The following is a 16,782-nucleotide window of genomic DNA, read 5'->3' as shown; positions in this document are numbered from 1 at the left end:
CCGGTGGAACAAAGAGACGTTCCCATAGCATTTTTACGCAGCATCTCGCTCCCGCTTTTTCAGGGAACAGGGTTACAGCAAAGTAACCCGAGACGTTTTGTGTGTTTATTTAAAGCTTGGTCCATGATTTATTCCATATGTAGGTTGGTAATATTATTAGTATTAGTATGATGGTAACAGGAAGTTTGGGCAGTGGTAGCTCAGCAGAATAAGGCTCTGAGATACTGATCAGAAGGTTGACGATCCAACCCCCAGTTCCACTAATTGACAGTGTTGGCCTCTTACCCCTTTTGCTCCAGGGTCACTGTATCATAGCTGGCCATCTGATCAGACCCCAGCTTCCATTCTTCATATGTGAAGAAACCAATTTCACTGTACAGTAATGTATGTGTGATAAATAAAATCCGAACTTAAATGTTTGTGCTGGGAACAATGACTTTTAATAAATGAAAAGCCATATGAGATATATAACAAAAACCCATTTAAATGGCAAAAACAGAAATAATGCAACAGTATTTGTTTATTTATTTATGGTAACATGTAACTGTATATTTATTAACACTAACAACATGCATGTCTTATGCACAAATTCAAACCAACAAAGATGATGTCCAATGATTTTCTGTATATCTTTAATGCAGATCTGGAAGCTTACACACAGAGTGAGGTGTACTCCGTCTCAGACTGGTCACCTAAATGAAAGAATCAGTATGTAAAAGCAATAGTTACAATAAAGTTTAAATCCTACAGCCTAGGAAAATCTTACTTGTTTTGTAGTAATCATAAACTTTGATCACAGCTGGCTTGATATTCTTGACAGGAAACACTTGTTGAATGTGTAGCTCATAGCTGATAGGAATATTTCTTTGGAGCTGTTGGAGATACACCAGACATTATATTATAAACATACTACACCATATTTGGATTTGTGTCTTATAAAGGAAACACATGTGTTTTTTAAAAATGCATATACAGCAGATGTGTGTAATATACTGTAATAGATAATTAATGGTATTGGCCAAAACATGGTATATTTTTATCAGATAAAAAAAAAAAACACATTTGATAAATACAATGTAATTTTATGTAGTGTTCCTAACTTGTTTAAATTCAAATCTTTTTTATGATCTTAACTGTTATTCAAATGAAACTTAGCCAATTTAGATTTCACATGAAAACACATGAACATGAAAAAATGTATTATTCTAAAATTCTAAATTGTTAAGATATTGCAACATGAAGGTGACATGGCTACGGACACAACAGATTTTTTGCTTTTTAAGTTTTTACCAAAAAGCTATTTAAGCAACAATTTTTACAGATCATATGCTTCTAAAAGCTTACACAAATTTTGTATCATTACACAAAGAAATATTAATAATTAGCATTTGTCATTTTTATTGTTTACAGGATAATGCGGTAGAATGGCCATTTTTGAGGCACACATAAAATCATCTCTTCAAAATGGCTCAAGTTAGCAACTTGAAATTTTTAGAGAAGCAAGATTGGTCCCTTTCAGTTGCATAAACTTAAGAAGTAGCTTCTTTGGCACACATATTGTCTGTATTATACACTCACCTAAAGGATTATTAGGAACACCTGTTCAATTTCTTATTCATGCAATTATCTAATCAACCAGTTTGTTACAAAGATGGGAAAAACATCCAGTATGCGGCAGTCCTGTGGGCGAAAATGCCTTGTTGATGCTACAGTAGAGGTCAGAGGAGAATGGGCCGACTGATTCAAGCTGATAGAAGAGCAACTTTGACTGAAATAACCACTCGTTACAACCGAGGTATGCAGCAAAGCACTTGTGAAGCCACAACATGCACAACCTTGAGGCGGATGGTCTACAACAGCAGAGAACCCCACTGGGTACCGAATACCACTCATCTTCACTACAAATAGGAAAAAGAGGCTACAATTTGCATGAGCTCACAGTTGACAGTTGAAGACTGGAAAAATGTTGCCTGGTCTGATGAGTCTCGATTTCTGTTGAGACATTCAGATGGTAGAGTCAGAATTTGGCGTAAACAGAATGAGAACATGGATCCATCATGCCTTGTTACCACTGTGCAGGCTAGTGGTGGTGGTGTAATTGTGTGGGGGATGTTTTCTTGGCACACTTTAGGCCCCTTAGTGCCAATTGGGCATCGTTTAAATGCCACGGGCTACCTGAGCATTGTTTCTGACCATGTCCATCTCTTTATGACCACCATGTACCCATCCTCTGATGGCTACTTCCAGCAGGATAATGCACCATGTCACAAAGCTCGAATCATTTTAAATTGGTTTCTTGAACATGACGAGTTCACTGTACTAAAATGGCCCCCCATAGTCACCAGATCTCAAGCCAATAGAGCATCTTTGGGATGTGGTGGAACGGAAGCTTCGTGCTCTGGATGTGCATCCCACAAATCTCCATCAACTGCAAGATGCTATCCTATCAATATGGGCCAACATTTCTAAGAATGCTTTCTGCACCTTGTTGAATCAATGCCACGTAGAATTTAGGCAGTTCTGAAGGCGAAAGCGGGTCAAACACTGTATAAGTATGGTGTTCCTAATAATCCTTTAGATGACTGTATGTATAACATTATAATTAATAATAATAAAATTGGCACCAATACTGTCTTTTTGCCATACAGTAGGTGGACAATCAGAATAGTTATAACTGTCGCGTTCACCGCCGTATGAAAACGGCAGCAGTCAAAATAAATCAGTTGCATTTTAAAGTCAATCGTGAAATGACCGCCAGGTGGCGCAAAGTGACATTTTTCATTTTACGCAGTTTTAAATAGAATTAAGTCATAAAAAAGTCTTAACAATATGTTGTGTCGAAGAAATACTACAGTGATTGTAATTTTCACATCTGAGAACTTTATACTACAAAAATGAAAAATCTGAACCAGAGATATTAATATTTATTGTATAATAATAAGTAAAAACAAACAAACATTAGTTAAATGTTGCTTGGACAGAATATCAAGTTCACTAGCTGATAATTTTATTTGTACAAAAAATGAACTATTATATAGCCTATCTCTGTTTGTATTGATTTATTGTTATTTTAAAAAATAAATTAAAAAATACATCAAACTTAAAATATAGAAATAACTAGTAAAATAGCCTTTCAGAATAAAACATTATAATTTAAAAAAGACACTAAAAATGCGGTGTTGTTTCTGTAAGCACATCGTTGGGTGGTTTATGCTGGGTCAAAATTCTGTTTTTTTTCAGGCAATTTAAACACATTGTTGTGTTGCTCATGTTGGGTCAAAAAAGATGTAGTGAGTCATTTACAAATAACCTGGTTGGGTTATTTTGACCCAACAAATGGTTTATTCTTTATTTTCTGTTTTCTCCAAACCGCAGCCTGCAAAATGTTTGAAATATGACTGTTATTGTGTACAAGTTTCGTTTTTGGAAATATGAGCTTAAGGAAATCTCCCGGCGCTCTGCGCTTAACACCGGCCCAACGCAGCCTCGGAAAGAATTTCTAAATTGGGCTTTTGTTGTTTACTTACAATATTTGTTCATTTAATTTAAATATTTGCACGGGTGGGACAATTTATTTAGGTAAAATAGGGAGGGAAAGGGTTAAAGGAGGGAGGATGAAAAGAAAGGGGAAGGGATAAAGTGCACATGCCGGTCCGGGGGCTGTGCCATGCTGGCATGCGGGCACATAGCTGTCGAAAGGTGGCGGTGGGCGGAGTGGCAGAACAAAGCACGCGGAGGCTGCACGGAGTAAATGCACAGCGGGAGCGCGAAGATCAAAGGGTGGAATTCCAGTGTCCTGTTTAAAGTCTCTGGGGCGCGTCACATTGGCCCACTCGCATGCCACTCTGTCCTGCTCCACCGCATCACGTTCTCCCCGGACTCAACTCCATGCATTGCTTCTATATTGCGGAGCTCGAGATCCTAACGTTAATTATTGCCAGACGGCCTGAATAGGCGGCTCCGTCCCTTTACATACCCGCCGCTTATCTAGGGAGCGCGGAGGAATTTTGTTGTAATATTTAATAATATTTATGCCGTATAATCAGGACCGCTTATTCCTATTTGTCCAGGGATGTTGTTCTTTTAGTGTTACTGTGCTTTACAATGGCAGGCAACATATAAATGCAAATTATTCACCCTCCCCAGGGGTGAATCAGCTGTTATCGCCTATACATTCAGATAAACTAAAATGCACACTTCCCTACTTTAAGACCTGGATTTTGAAGACCTGCAGTGATTCTGGCCTCTTGTTAAATTTCTGCAAATTTCATCTTCTGGATTCTAGATTCTAAAATTTATATTATTACTGTGTTACTGGAATAGAAGAAATGGAGATTTTCGTATCATAACATAAATTGTATTGGTTGTAATCAATCTATACACAATCATTTTCTTTGGTATTTTTATAAAATATTGAAAGTTAATATTTTATAAAAAAAATGAAAATAAAAAAACAAAAAAGATTCCATTTGTATTTTCTATTTCTAAAATAGCATAAAAATCATGGGTTGTGTATAGAGTGATTAAAAACAATACAAGGAATGTTGTGATGAAGAAACTTCTCTTCCATTCTGTCATCTCCGAAGCAGTGAACGCTCCTACAATTAAATTTTTATTTAAATTACATAATCTAATAATTAGCTTTTTATTAGTTTATATAAAAGCAGATATTTTACTTTCTATAAGTATATATTTTTCACGTTTGTGAGGCAAGTATACACAGTGTTTTGGGTTATTTTCTGACGCGCTCAAGTTTACCGAAAACAATACAGAACCCTGTTTACTTTCTTTATTTAACAAAATCATAAAGTTTTTCGTCATTGTGAGCGCACCTAAATAAAAGTAAAGTCTTATAAAGGCTATGTAGCGTATACAGTTCCCTTTCAGGGGAACTTCGAGCCGCGTCACGAAGTGACAGCTATGGGGATTGCTTCCAGAAATCGCGTCTTGAAGACATATCTAATCAATTTCATATATACGACGTCATCGCCTTAGCGACGCAGCCGCGTCTGACGTCGGCACGCGGAAGAGTATAAATAGGTGTCAGACAAACCTACTACAGCTTCCTTCGCTTCACAAGCAAAGACAGAACTCTGATCTTTCAAAAAAAAAAAAAAAAAGAGAGAATAAAACACGTAGACTCATGTTTACTAAAACAGGCACTATGTGTGCGGCTAAGCGCTGCATTTATCCATGATCCAGGCTCATCGAGCCAGGTGATACACACGCTCTGTGTGTGGTGTGCCTAGGCGCCGAGCACGCTGAAGCGGCTCTGACCGGGGAGGAATGCAAAAGTTGTGCTCCCCTCTCCGGCGGAGCCCTTCGCGCTCGCCTGCGTTTGTTTACCTTGAAAGCCGGCGACGCGGCGCCTCTCAGGCGGAGCGTGCGTTCGTGGGGCTCCCGCGTCGAGCTGGAGGAGGCGGCTAACGATAGCTTAGTTTCCACCTTCTCCGGTTCGGACAGCGGGTCCTCAGAGGTTTTAGATCCCGTGGGGTTTACTCCTTGCACCGCTAGCGTGCCGCTAGCGGCTAGCTCACCTCGGCATCTCCGAGTGTCTGATTCAGACATGGAGGAGGGGGCGGGGCCAGCGCGGCATGTAGTGCGCAAGTCAGTGAAACATGACCCCCCTATAGGCGATACAGACCTGCTTGAGTGCTTAGTTCAGGCTACAGAGAAATTAGATATTTCCTGGCCACAAGTTCAGCAGGAAGCACGAGTTCAGGGAAAATGGGGCGAAAGCATCCTAGAACCGAGGATTAAACCTTCAAGGAAGAGTCTGCCTTTTTTCCAGGAAGTGCATAATGAACTAACACGTTCCTGGAAAAAGCCATATTCTTCTCGCGTTCACGGCCCTTTCACATATGATTATTCTAACCTGATTCAGGGCCAGGAGAGAGGTTATGGGGCGATGCCGGAGATCAAGGGTGATCTCGCGAGACATTTGTCTCCGACTTCGGCGTCGTCACTCAGGCCCCCAGTGCTTCCGTCCAGACCATGCTGTACATCTGCTAAGATCATTAGTACAGCTTATACGGCAGGGGGTCAGTCTGCAGCCTGCATGCACACTATGAGTCTGCTGCAAGCATACCAGGCTCACCTTCTGCAGGAGCTGGACGAAGGAGAGGGAGTTGGCCCGGATGCAATTAAGCAGCTGCGCCGCGCCACCGATCTCTCCATTAGGGCGGCTAAGGAGGCAGCACGGTGCCTGGGTAGATCTATGGCGGCCAATGTGGTTGCCTACAGGCATCTGTGGCTCAACCTGGCGTCCTTTGGGGAAAAGGATCGGAAGCTTCTGCTAGACGCGCCGATCTCGCCTTCCGGGCTTTTTGGCGGTGCCGTCCACGACGTTGCCGCCACTATCCGGAAATCTCAGAAGAACGAGGCAGCGTTCTCCAGCATATTCCCTCTCCGAGCTGATTATGTGCAGGCCGCCACTGATCAGCCCAGCACCAGCTCAAGGTCCTCCCTCTGGGTGGCAGCCCTCTTATGGCCAAGATCTACGCCAAGTTATCAGGGCCAGGAGCGCTGCCACCAAAGGCCCATTACCCTGATGGGTCCAGGTTGCGGCGGCTCCCCCGAGGGGTTCAGCGTTCATCAGCCCATGGGGCCGTTACTGCTTCTTCTCGGCGACCGCAACCAGGAGCTACGAGCTTGGCTCCACTCAGCTCTTCGGGGCCCCCATCACCAGGAAACAGTCCCGTCAGGCTGGTTCCTCTAGTAGAACACATGAACGAGTGGAAAGCTCTTCCAGGTGTGTCTCAGTGGGTTCTGCATACAGTGGGAGAGGGCTACAGGATTCAGTTCAGAAGCCCCCCACCACGGTTCAACGGTGTACTAGGTACACTAGTGAAACCGGAGCAGTCCCAGGTGATGGAAGAGGAGGTGAAGGCTCTCCTGGCAAAGGGGGCTATCGAAAAGATCCCTCAGTCCCAAAGAGAGTGCGGCTTTTACAGCCGCTACTTCATCGTCCCCAAGAAAGGTGGGGGACTGCGGCCAATTCTGGACCTCCGAGTTCTGAACCGCAGTTTGAGGAAGTACAGGTTCAAAATGTTAACGCTCAAGCACGTTGTGACCGAAATCCGACCAGGCGACTGGTTCGTCACGATAGACTTGAAGGACTCGTACTTCCACGTCTCCATCTTTCCTCAACATCAGAAGTTCCTGAGGTTCGCCTTGGGGAGCGAGGCGTACCAGTATCGGGTGCTTCCATTCGGCCTAGCTCTGTCACCCCGCACTTTCACAAAAGTGGTGGATGCGGCCTTAGCCCCACTTCGTCTGTCAGGTATCAGAGTCCTGAATTATATCGACGATTGGCTGATTCTTGCCCACTCTGCAGAAATGGTGGCCCGTCATCGAGACTTAGTTCTCGGTCACATCAGAGTGCTGGGGTTACGGCTAAACGTCAAGAAGAGTGTGCTTACCCCGTCATGCATCACCTCTTATCTGGGCGTTATATGGGACTCCACTCGGATGTCAGCCCGCCTCACGCCGGCTCGCATTCAGTCACTCCTTCTAGCCGTCAGGGGCATCAGACTAGGCCGTGCTGTCACTGTGAGGAGCTTCCAGCGGCTGCTGGGCCTTATGGCAGCAGCATCAAGCATAATACCGCTTGGCCTGCTGCACATGAGGCCGCTCCAGTGGTGGCTCAAAACCAAGGGTTTCTCCCCCAAAGGAAGTCCGTTCCGCGTAATTCGGGCTTCATCCCGTTGTATTCGGGCGCTAGGGGTATGGAAGAAGCCTGGGTTTCTGTCCCAAGGCCCTGTTCTGGGCGCCACGTGCCACCGTGTGACACTGACAACAGACACCTCACGAACAGGATGGGGAGCGATCTACAGGGGCCGCTCCGCACAGGACCTATGGAAGGAACATCAGCGCGACTGGCACATAAATGCTCTCGAAATGATGGCAGTCTGGTTAGCGTTGAAATACTTCCTTCCAGATGTCAGGGGCCAGCATGTGTTGGTTCGCACCGACAACACAGCGGTGGTCGCCTACATCAATCATCAGGGGGGTCTGCGTTCACGCTCACTGTGCAAATTGGCGTCCCAGATCCTCCTGTGGGGCCGGGGCAAGCTCCTCTCGTTACGGGCAATGTTCGTCCCAGGGTGCCTCAATCAGGGGGCAGACCTTCTGTCCAGACAGAGGTTGTCAGCAACGGAGTGGCGTCTACATCCAGAGGTGGTCGAGATGATCTGGAGGGAGTTCGGGCGAGCAGAGGTCGATCTGTTCGCGTCTCGCGACACGACCCATTGTCCACTCTGGTTTTCCCTTATACAACCAGCGCCTCTAGGCCTGGATGCCCTAGTGCATCAGTGGCCACGCAGACGCCTGTACGCTTTTCCCCCGGTCGCACTGCTCCCGGCGGTTCTAGAGCGGGTCCGCCAGCGGAAAGTTCGGCTCCTTCTAGTGGCCCCTCGCTGGCCCACCCGGATATGGTTCTCAGACATAGTGTCTCTCCTGGACGGACAGCCTCTCCAGTTGCCGATCAGGAGGGATCTATTGTCCCAAGCTCACGGATCGATTCTCCATCCAAGACCCGAGCTGTGGAATCTATGGGCGTGGCCTCTGAAGGGGCGCACCTCATAGACGCTGGCTTTTCCCAGGTAGTCAGCACCATACTTAGCTCTAGAGCCCCGTCCACGAGAAAATTGTACACTGCCAAATGGGGGGTTTTCACCTCATGGTGCAGGAACCGGCTGCTGGATCCCGCTCAGTGCCCTGTCGGGACCGTACTGGACTTCCTGCAGGAGCGGTTCTCTGCTGGGTCAGCCCCGTCCACTTTAAAGGTTTATGTGGCCGCCATTTCCGCATTCCGTTCCCCTGCGGGGAAAAGATCTCTGGGCCGTGACCCACTTGTGTACCGTTTTCTCCGTGGCGCGTGGAGGTTAAGACCCTCAGCTCACTCCAGGGTACCCTCGTGGGACCTCACCATGGTGTTGGAGGGTCTGTCTCGGGCTCCGTTTGAACCACTCACGGACAGTAACGAGAAGTGTGCAACACTGAAGACCCTCCTCCTCCTGGCCATCTCGTCTCTCCGGAGGGTAGGTGATCTGGAGGCGCTCTCGGTAGCACCATCCTGTCTTGACTTTGCCCCTGGGCTAGTCAAGGCGTTTCTACATCCAAGACCTGGATATATTCCCAAGGTCCCTACTAAAGTGACCAGGCCAGTGGTGCTCAAGGCCTTCAGTCCTCCACCCTTCCTGACGGCGGAACAGGAGAGGCTAAACCTTATCTGCCCGGTTAGAGCTCTCCGTCACTATGTCCACGTCTCCTCGGCGTGGAGACGGTCTGACCAGCTATTCGTGTGCTTCGGCCCCCAAAAGCGGGGTTTACCAGCGACCAAGCATACGCTCAGTAGGTGGATTGTGGAGGCCATCTCCATGGCTTATGGTGCAGTTGGTGAAGCCTCTCCGCTCTCAGTCCGGGCGCACTCCACCAGAGGTATGGCGGCCTCCAAGGCTCTGGCTGCGGGGACGACACCTCAAGAGGTCTGCGACGCCGCCGGGTGGTCCACCCCGCACACATTTGTTAAATTTTACGCCGTCGACCTCGACCCAACTCCGTCCTCTCAGGTGCTCTCGGCTCAGGCCAGGCACCTATAAGCATGGCGGAGTGGGCATTCTCGTCCCCATAGCTGTCACTTCGTGACGCGGCTTGAAGTTCCCCTGAAAGGGAACGTCTCTAGGGTTACGTCCGTAACCCCAGTTCCCTGAAGGGGAACGAGACGCCGCGTCACGTTGCCATACTTATATGCGCCTGGGCGCTTGTGAGCTTTCGGAAGCTGTAGTAGGTTTGTCTGACACCTATTTATACTCTTCCGCGTGCCGACGTCAGACGCGGCTGCGTCGCTAAGGCGATGACGTCGTATATATGAAATTGATTAGATATGTCTTCAAGACGCGATTTCTGGAAGCAATCCCCATAGCTGTCACTTCGTGACGCGGCGTCTCGTTACCCTTCAGGAACTGGGGTTACGGACGTAACCCTAGAGACGTTTTACTATATAGTTTTTGCACATTAATCTGACAATGTTTTAATTTTATGGTCGTTTAGTTTAATTTATTTCAGTTAATAAATCTACTACAAATTTAAAGAACACAAAATATAAGATGACACATGACCCTACACGTGTAGCTTTTCTAATTACGCATACACTCTCTTTTTAAATTTGTGCAATTGTTATCTTCTGGATTCTAGATTCTAAAATTTACATTATAACTGTTTTACTGGAATAAAAGAAATGAAGATTTTCCTTATCAGAACATAAATTGTATTGGTTGTAATCACTCTCACAATAATAAAAATATTGAAAATTAATATTTTATAAAAAATTAAAATAAAAAAACAAAAAATATTTCATTAGTATTTCCCATCTCTAAAATAGCATAAAAATCACAAGTGGTATATAGAGTGATTAAAAACAATACAAGGCATGTAATGATGAGGAAACTTTTTATCTTTTCTATTCCAGCGATTAAAAAACATTAACACTGTCAATTTTAGAATCCGCAGTAGCTGAGTGGTCCGAGCACGTCCTTTTCTCTGAATACGCTGTGTTCACGGGGGTGGGGCTAAGAAACACGCATCTCGGTTTATTAATTTTACCACCTTTTATTTGGGGTAAAGTGACTGATGTGCCTAACTGGCTACCTAAGCCAGATAATTTTATCTGCAACTACGTGCGGCTCTAGACGAGCTGAGAACGAGAACGAACTGATGCCTGAGGCGTCAGTCTGTAGTTATATAGCGACACTTAGCGGTAAAAGCCAGCTTAGCCAGGTAATCTGCCAATTAGATTACTACCCAATTACTGTCGCCATGCGCCGCGACGGTAAAAGTAACATACCACTTGTCCACCTACTGTATGTACAGTATAGATTTTTAAACTGTCTTACCTTTTTGATATACATGACAATATGGTCTTCTTTGGAATCAACTTTGTCCACCAAAATTTGTGTTTCAAGCTAAAAACATACCACAAGAATTATTCAACATTAGTGAAATAATACCCAACACCTAACTCTCTCACACACACACACACACAGACACACACACACACACAGACACACACACAAATAAATTACATTTTAGCGTTTATATTTTTGAATGGACTTTAACTTCTTACTTCATCAGGATCAGCTGTGAACCCTGATAAGAGTTTAATGTCCACTATGATCATGTTAGTGCTGTTTAGTCTCCCATTATACCTGAAAATTTAAAATAAACAGCAAAATTTACATAAATATAGTTAATACCATTTTATAGCAACTATAATGACAGATAATCCTCACTGTCACCATGTGGTAAAGTCTGAATAAGAATATTTTCTCTATGCTTGTAAGAAATCTGATGGTTGATGGCTCTTATTATTTTTTGCTGACTTTTGTAGCACAGGGGCTTGTCTCATGTCTTAGGGTAAACATAGCCTGTTGTCCTGAATCCATGTCCGTCTCCATGTAACAAAACAAACAAACTGCTGGTTGGTTATGTATTCAGCACTTTCAGTACATATACTGTACACACCTTACATGTATATTTGTGTAATTCCTTCATAAGGATTATTAAAATTAAGTTAATAAAGAGTTGCTATTTAGCAAAAATGGACAGGAGTTTGTGTAAAAAAGACAAGCTAGGCTGATTAAGTTAAATTCTAAAATGATTGTCCAGTGCACACACATTTATCACACTCAGCAGAGGCGTGTAAGCCTAATTTTCTCACCTCTCTTAGAAATATCCAAAAATCCCAACAAGCTGGGAGGCGAAAGGTAGGAAGAAGTTTATAACAACATTCCTGTTATCATCCTAGCTAGGCTAGGCTAATGCCAAGTTAATGCCAAGCCTACACTAGGTATACGGGCGCCTAAAGTGTAAAAAGTGCCAACAAGAGCAAGAGCAACAGAGGTGGGACCTGACATGGAATATGTCACACTTATATATATAAACACACACCCAAATAAATAACACACCCAAATATCGTAACAATTGCAAAAGCAGAAGGAAATGTTTTTGCCACTGCTTCAGCAACAACAGGACACTTTTAAAGGATTTATCAAAGTCATAATAGACACAACAAATTCCAGAATGGACGTGTTAACAAGGGAATTACAGGACATAAAAACAAGTTAACAGTTTACACAAAAGGACGTGGATGATATAAAAACAAGTGGTTTGCTGAACTTTTTGCAATTAGATGTTTTTAAAGGGTGTGAGGGCATGCTGACTATCACTGAGAAGATGGATTATATGAAGGGTCAGTCTAGGCGTAACAACCTGGCTGTCGAGGGGATTGAAGAGACGCTGGGGGAAAAATGTACTGAGTTGGAGGTGAAATTGAAGGAAGTATTAAAAGATAAATTACAGCTGCAGCAGGAGGTCGAGATCGAGAGGGTCCAAAGGAAAACCAAGGGGAGAAAGCCTGAGGCCCATAGTGGTGAAACTCCTATGGTTCAAAGACAGATCAGCCATTATGCAAATTAACGTGCCAAATTGCTAAATGGATCGAACATTTACATAAAGGAGGATTTCACGGATGCTGTTAGGAGAAAAAGGAAGGATCTGATTCCAGATTTGAGAGCAGAGGGGCCATTCCTTACATACGGCAGGACAAATTGATTATTCATCCGAAAACCAGCACTCACCAAAACAACCCAGAAACAATTAATAGCCTATGTCAGGATCAATCTAGAGGCAGAGAAGCATCACCCAGGTATGTCGATCTTCTATACTAACAAACACAATTTATTCACATCCTATGGATAATCACTTACTAAAGAGCATTGCTGAGTATAGGGATAAGGAATTGAATACATTTCAATACACTGAATACCACTCACAGGACTTGGAAAAAGATACACATTACAAAAATGGAAAATGCCGTAAATAAGTTAAATAGTTTTTTTTATTAAGGTAGTGTCAGTGTTTGTGTTTTTGAACTTCGTTTCCCAAAATGCACCTCAGTCAGGTGATGGGGTCATTCACCTAAACCCAGGTGACTGGTTGATTAGTTTAGCTATAAGAAGCCAACATGTTAAGTTGATCCTTTGTCCTGCATCTGTTTGTTTTCTCCTGGGCCTGGGGTCCGTTTTTCGTACGTCGCAAACTCAGTTAGCTGGATTTGTCCTGATCTTAAATTGTTTCGTTCTTCAATGCGCATCTCGCATTTGCTGTCATAGCAACATGTCCATAAGCATAAACCTGCTCGAAAGCAGGTTTATTCCATGTACACAGGATTCAGTCTGCGCTTCAGGCGGGTTATGATTGGTTGAAATGGCGAGGTCACATCTCATTGGTTAAAGAGCATGACTGACGCGGACTGACTCAAGTGGGAAAAGAATAGTATCTTGCATATATATATATATATATATATATATATATATATATATATATATATATATATATATATATATAAACTCACCTGTTTGACCCCCTTTCACCTTCAGAACTGCCCTAATTCTACGTGGCATTGATTCAACAAGGTGCTAAAACCATTTTTTTAGAAATGTTGGCCCATATTAATAGAATAGCATCTTGCAGTTGATTGAGATTTAGCACATCCAGGGCACGATGCTCCCATTCTACCACATCCCAAAGATGCTCTATTGGGTTGAGATCTGGTGACTGTGGGGGCCATTTTAGTACAGTGAACTTATTGTCATGTTCAAGAAACCAATTTGAAATGATTCGAGCTTTGTAACATGGTGCATTATCCTGCTGGAAGAAGCCATCAGAAGATGGGTACATGGTGGTCATAAAGGAATGGACATGGTCAGAAACAATGCTCAGGTAGCCCATGGCATTTAAACGAGGTCCAATTGGCACTAAGGGGCCTAAAGTGTGCCAAGAAAACATCCCCCACACCATTACACCACCACCAGCAGCCTGCACAGTGGTAACAAGGCATGATGGTAACAAGGCATGATTCTCATTCTGTTTACGCCAAATTCTGACTCTACCATTTGAATTTCTCAACAGAAATCGAGACTCATCAGACCAGGCAACATTTTTCCAGTCTTCAACTGACCGATTTTGGTGAGCTTGTGCAAATTGTAGCCTCTTTTTCCTATTTGTAGTGAAGATGAGTGGTAACCGGTGGGGTATTCTGCTGTTGTAGCCTATCTGCCTCAAGGTTGTGCGTGTTGTGGCTTCACAAATGCTTTGCTGCATACCTTAGTTGTAACAAGTGGTTATTTCAGTCAAAGTTGCTCTTCTATCAGCTTGAATCAGTCAGCCCATTCTCCTCTGACCTCTAGCATCAACAAGGCATTTTTGCCCACAGGACTGCTGCATGCTGGACGTTTTTCCCTTTTCACACCATTCTTTGTAAACCCTAGAAATGGTTGTGCGTGAAAATCCCAGTTATAAGCAGATTGTAAAATACTCAGACCGGCCTATCTGGCACCACCAACCATGCCACGATTGTCTTAACCAGGACCACACCCCTAAATGCATTGAAGCAACAACCATGTGTTTGGTTGATTAGATAATTGCATTAATGCGAAATTAAACAGGTGCTCCTAATAATCCTTTAGGTGAGTGGTGAGTGTATATACACTCAACAAAAATATAAACGCAACACCTTTGTTTCTGCTCCGATTTTTCATAAGATGGACTTAAAGATCTAAAATTCATTCCAGATACACAATATTACCATTTCTCTCAAACATTGTTCACAAATCAGTCTAAATGTGTGATAGTGAGCACTTCTGCTTTGCTGAGATAATCCATCCCACCTCACAGGTGTGCCACATCAAGATGCTGATCTGACATCATGAGTAGTGCACAGGTGCAGTTTTGTCTCACAGCAAAATGCCACAGATGCCACAAGCATTGAGGGAGCGTGCAATTGGCATGCTGGCAGCAGGAATGTCAACCAGATCTGTTGCTTGTGCATTGAATGTTCATTTCTCCACCATAAGCCGTCTCCAAAGGCGTTTCAGAGAATATGGCAGTACATCCAACCGGCCTTACAACCGCAGACCACGTGTAACCACACCAGCCCAGGACCTCCACATCCAGCAGGTTTACCCCCAAGATCGTCTGAGACCAGCCACTCAGACAGCTGCTGAAACAATTGGTTTGCATAACCAAACAATTTCTGCACAAACTGTCAGAAACCGTCTCAGGGAAGCTCAACTGCATGCTCGTCGTCCTCATCGGGGTCTTGACCTGACTCCAGCTCATCGCCGTAACAGACTTGAATGGGCAAATGCTTACATTCGATGGCGTCTGGCACGTTGGAGAGGTGTTCTCTTCACGGATGAATCTCGGTTTACATTGTTTAGGGCAGATGGCATACAGCGTGTGTGGCGTTGTGTGGGTGAGCGCTTTGCTGATGTCAATGTTGTGGATCGAGTGGCCCATGGTGGTGGTGGGGTTATGGTATGGGCAGGCATCTGTTATGGACAAAGAACACAGGTACATTTCATTGATGGCATTTTAAATGCACAGAGATACCGTGATGAGATCCTGAGGCCCATTGTTGTGCCATACATCCATGAACATCACCTCATGTTTCAGCAAGATGATAATGCACGGCCCCATGTTGCAAGGATCTGTACACAGTTCTTGGAAGCTGAAAATGTCCCAGTTCTTGCATGGCCAGCATACTCACCGGACATGTCACCCGTTAAGCATGTTTGGGATGTGCTTGACCGGCGTATATGACAGTGTGTACCAGTTCCCACTAATATCCAACAACTTCGCACAGGCATTGAAGAGGAGTGGACCAACATTTCACAGGCCACAATTGACAAACTGATAAACTCTATGAGAAAAAGATGTGTTGCACTGCATGAGACAAATGGTGGTCACACCAGATACTGACCGGTTCTGAGTCCCCAGACCCCCAATAAAGCAAAAAACTGCACATTCCAGGGTGGCCTTTTATTGTGGGCAGTATAAGGTACACCTGTGCACTACTCATGATGTCAGATCAGCATCTTGATGTGGCACACCTGTGAGGTAGGATGGATTATCTCGGCAAAGCAGAAGTGCTCACTATCACACATTTAGACTGATTTGTGAACAATGTTTGAGAGAAATGGTAATATTGTGTATCTGGAATGAATTTTAGATCTTTAAGTCCATCTCATGAAAAATCGGAGCAGAAACAAAGGTGTTGCGTTTATATTTTTGTTGAGTGTATATTCAATTTCAGTTCAATTTTATTTATATAGCACTTTTACCAATGGTCATTGTCTCAAAGCAGCTTTACAAAAATGAAAAAAAAAATTTTTAGAAAAGAAAATATTTAGAAGTGTGTCTATGTGAGAAAAATGTGTCTAGATAATAATAAGATGAATGAATGATAAATGAAATGCCATTTCCTTGCAAGCCAAGGGTGACGGCGATGGTGGCAAGGAAAAACTTCCTGAAATGCCAATAGAAAGGAACGTTGAGAGGAACCAGACTAATTAAATTAACATGAAGTCCAGTTCAGCACAGGGAGTCAGTAGGTGGGGTCTGGATCACTGGGAGAACAGGAGCAGCATGTGTAGCTCCAACCATCATAAAGCTGAATCCAGCTGGAGTTGGTTCTTTGCTGTATGCCTCAGAAACCTCGTAGGGTTGGCCTTTGTCTACTGAAGCTGGCACAATCTCCCGATGCCTCGGGATGGGTAGAAAAATACAGAACAGATGCAGAGAATAAGCGTAGTTGCCATTCAGGATAGGTGTACTGGAGTATGAGGTTATGGAATGAGTTACGTGTATGCCAAATTAAAGAGATGCGTCTTGAGTCTACTTTTAAACTGGGAAACCGTGTCTGCTCCCCGAACACTGTCG

The 16,782-nt window shown here is 44.0% G+C and overlaps 1 protein-coding gene across 1 annotated transcript in view; it reads right to left on the bottom strand.

Moving 5' to 3' along the window:
• Positions 1-477: 477 nt before the first annotated feature.
• LOC128533412 (alpha-2-macroglobulin-P-like) overlaps positions 478-16,782 on the bottom strand; it is a 60,712-nt gene continuing 44,407 nt past the window's right edge. Inside the window, exons 31-34 of the mRNA XM_053507672.1 lie at positions 11,126-11,207; positions 10,896-10,964; positions 767-872; positions 478-692 (exon numbers count right to left, since the gene is read on the bottom strand). Of these exons, the coding sequence (XP_053363647.1) occupies positions 652-692; positions 767-872; positions 10,896-10,964; positions 11,126-11,207 (298 nt within the window). The 3' untranslated portion in view covers positions 478-651. The remainder of the gene's footprint in view (positions 693-766; positions 873-10,895; positions 10,965-11,125; positions 11,208-16,782) is intronic.

Source organism: Clarias gariepinus, chromosome 11 (assembly GCF_024256425.1).
Source record: "Clarias gariepinus isolate MV-2021 ecotype Netherlands chromosome 11, CGAR_prim_01v2, whole genome shotgun sequence".
NCBI lineage: Eukaryota > Metazoa > Chordata > Actinopteri > Siluriformes > Clariidae > Clarias > Clarias gariepinus.
This window is presented reverse-complemented; position numbering and strand designations above follow the sequence as displayed.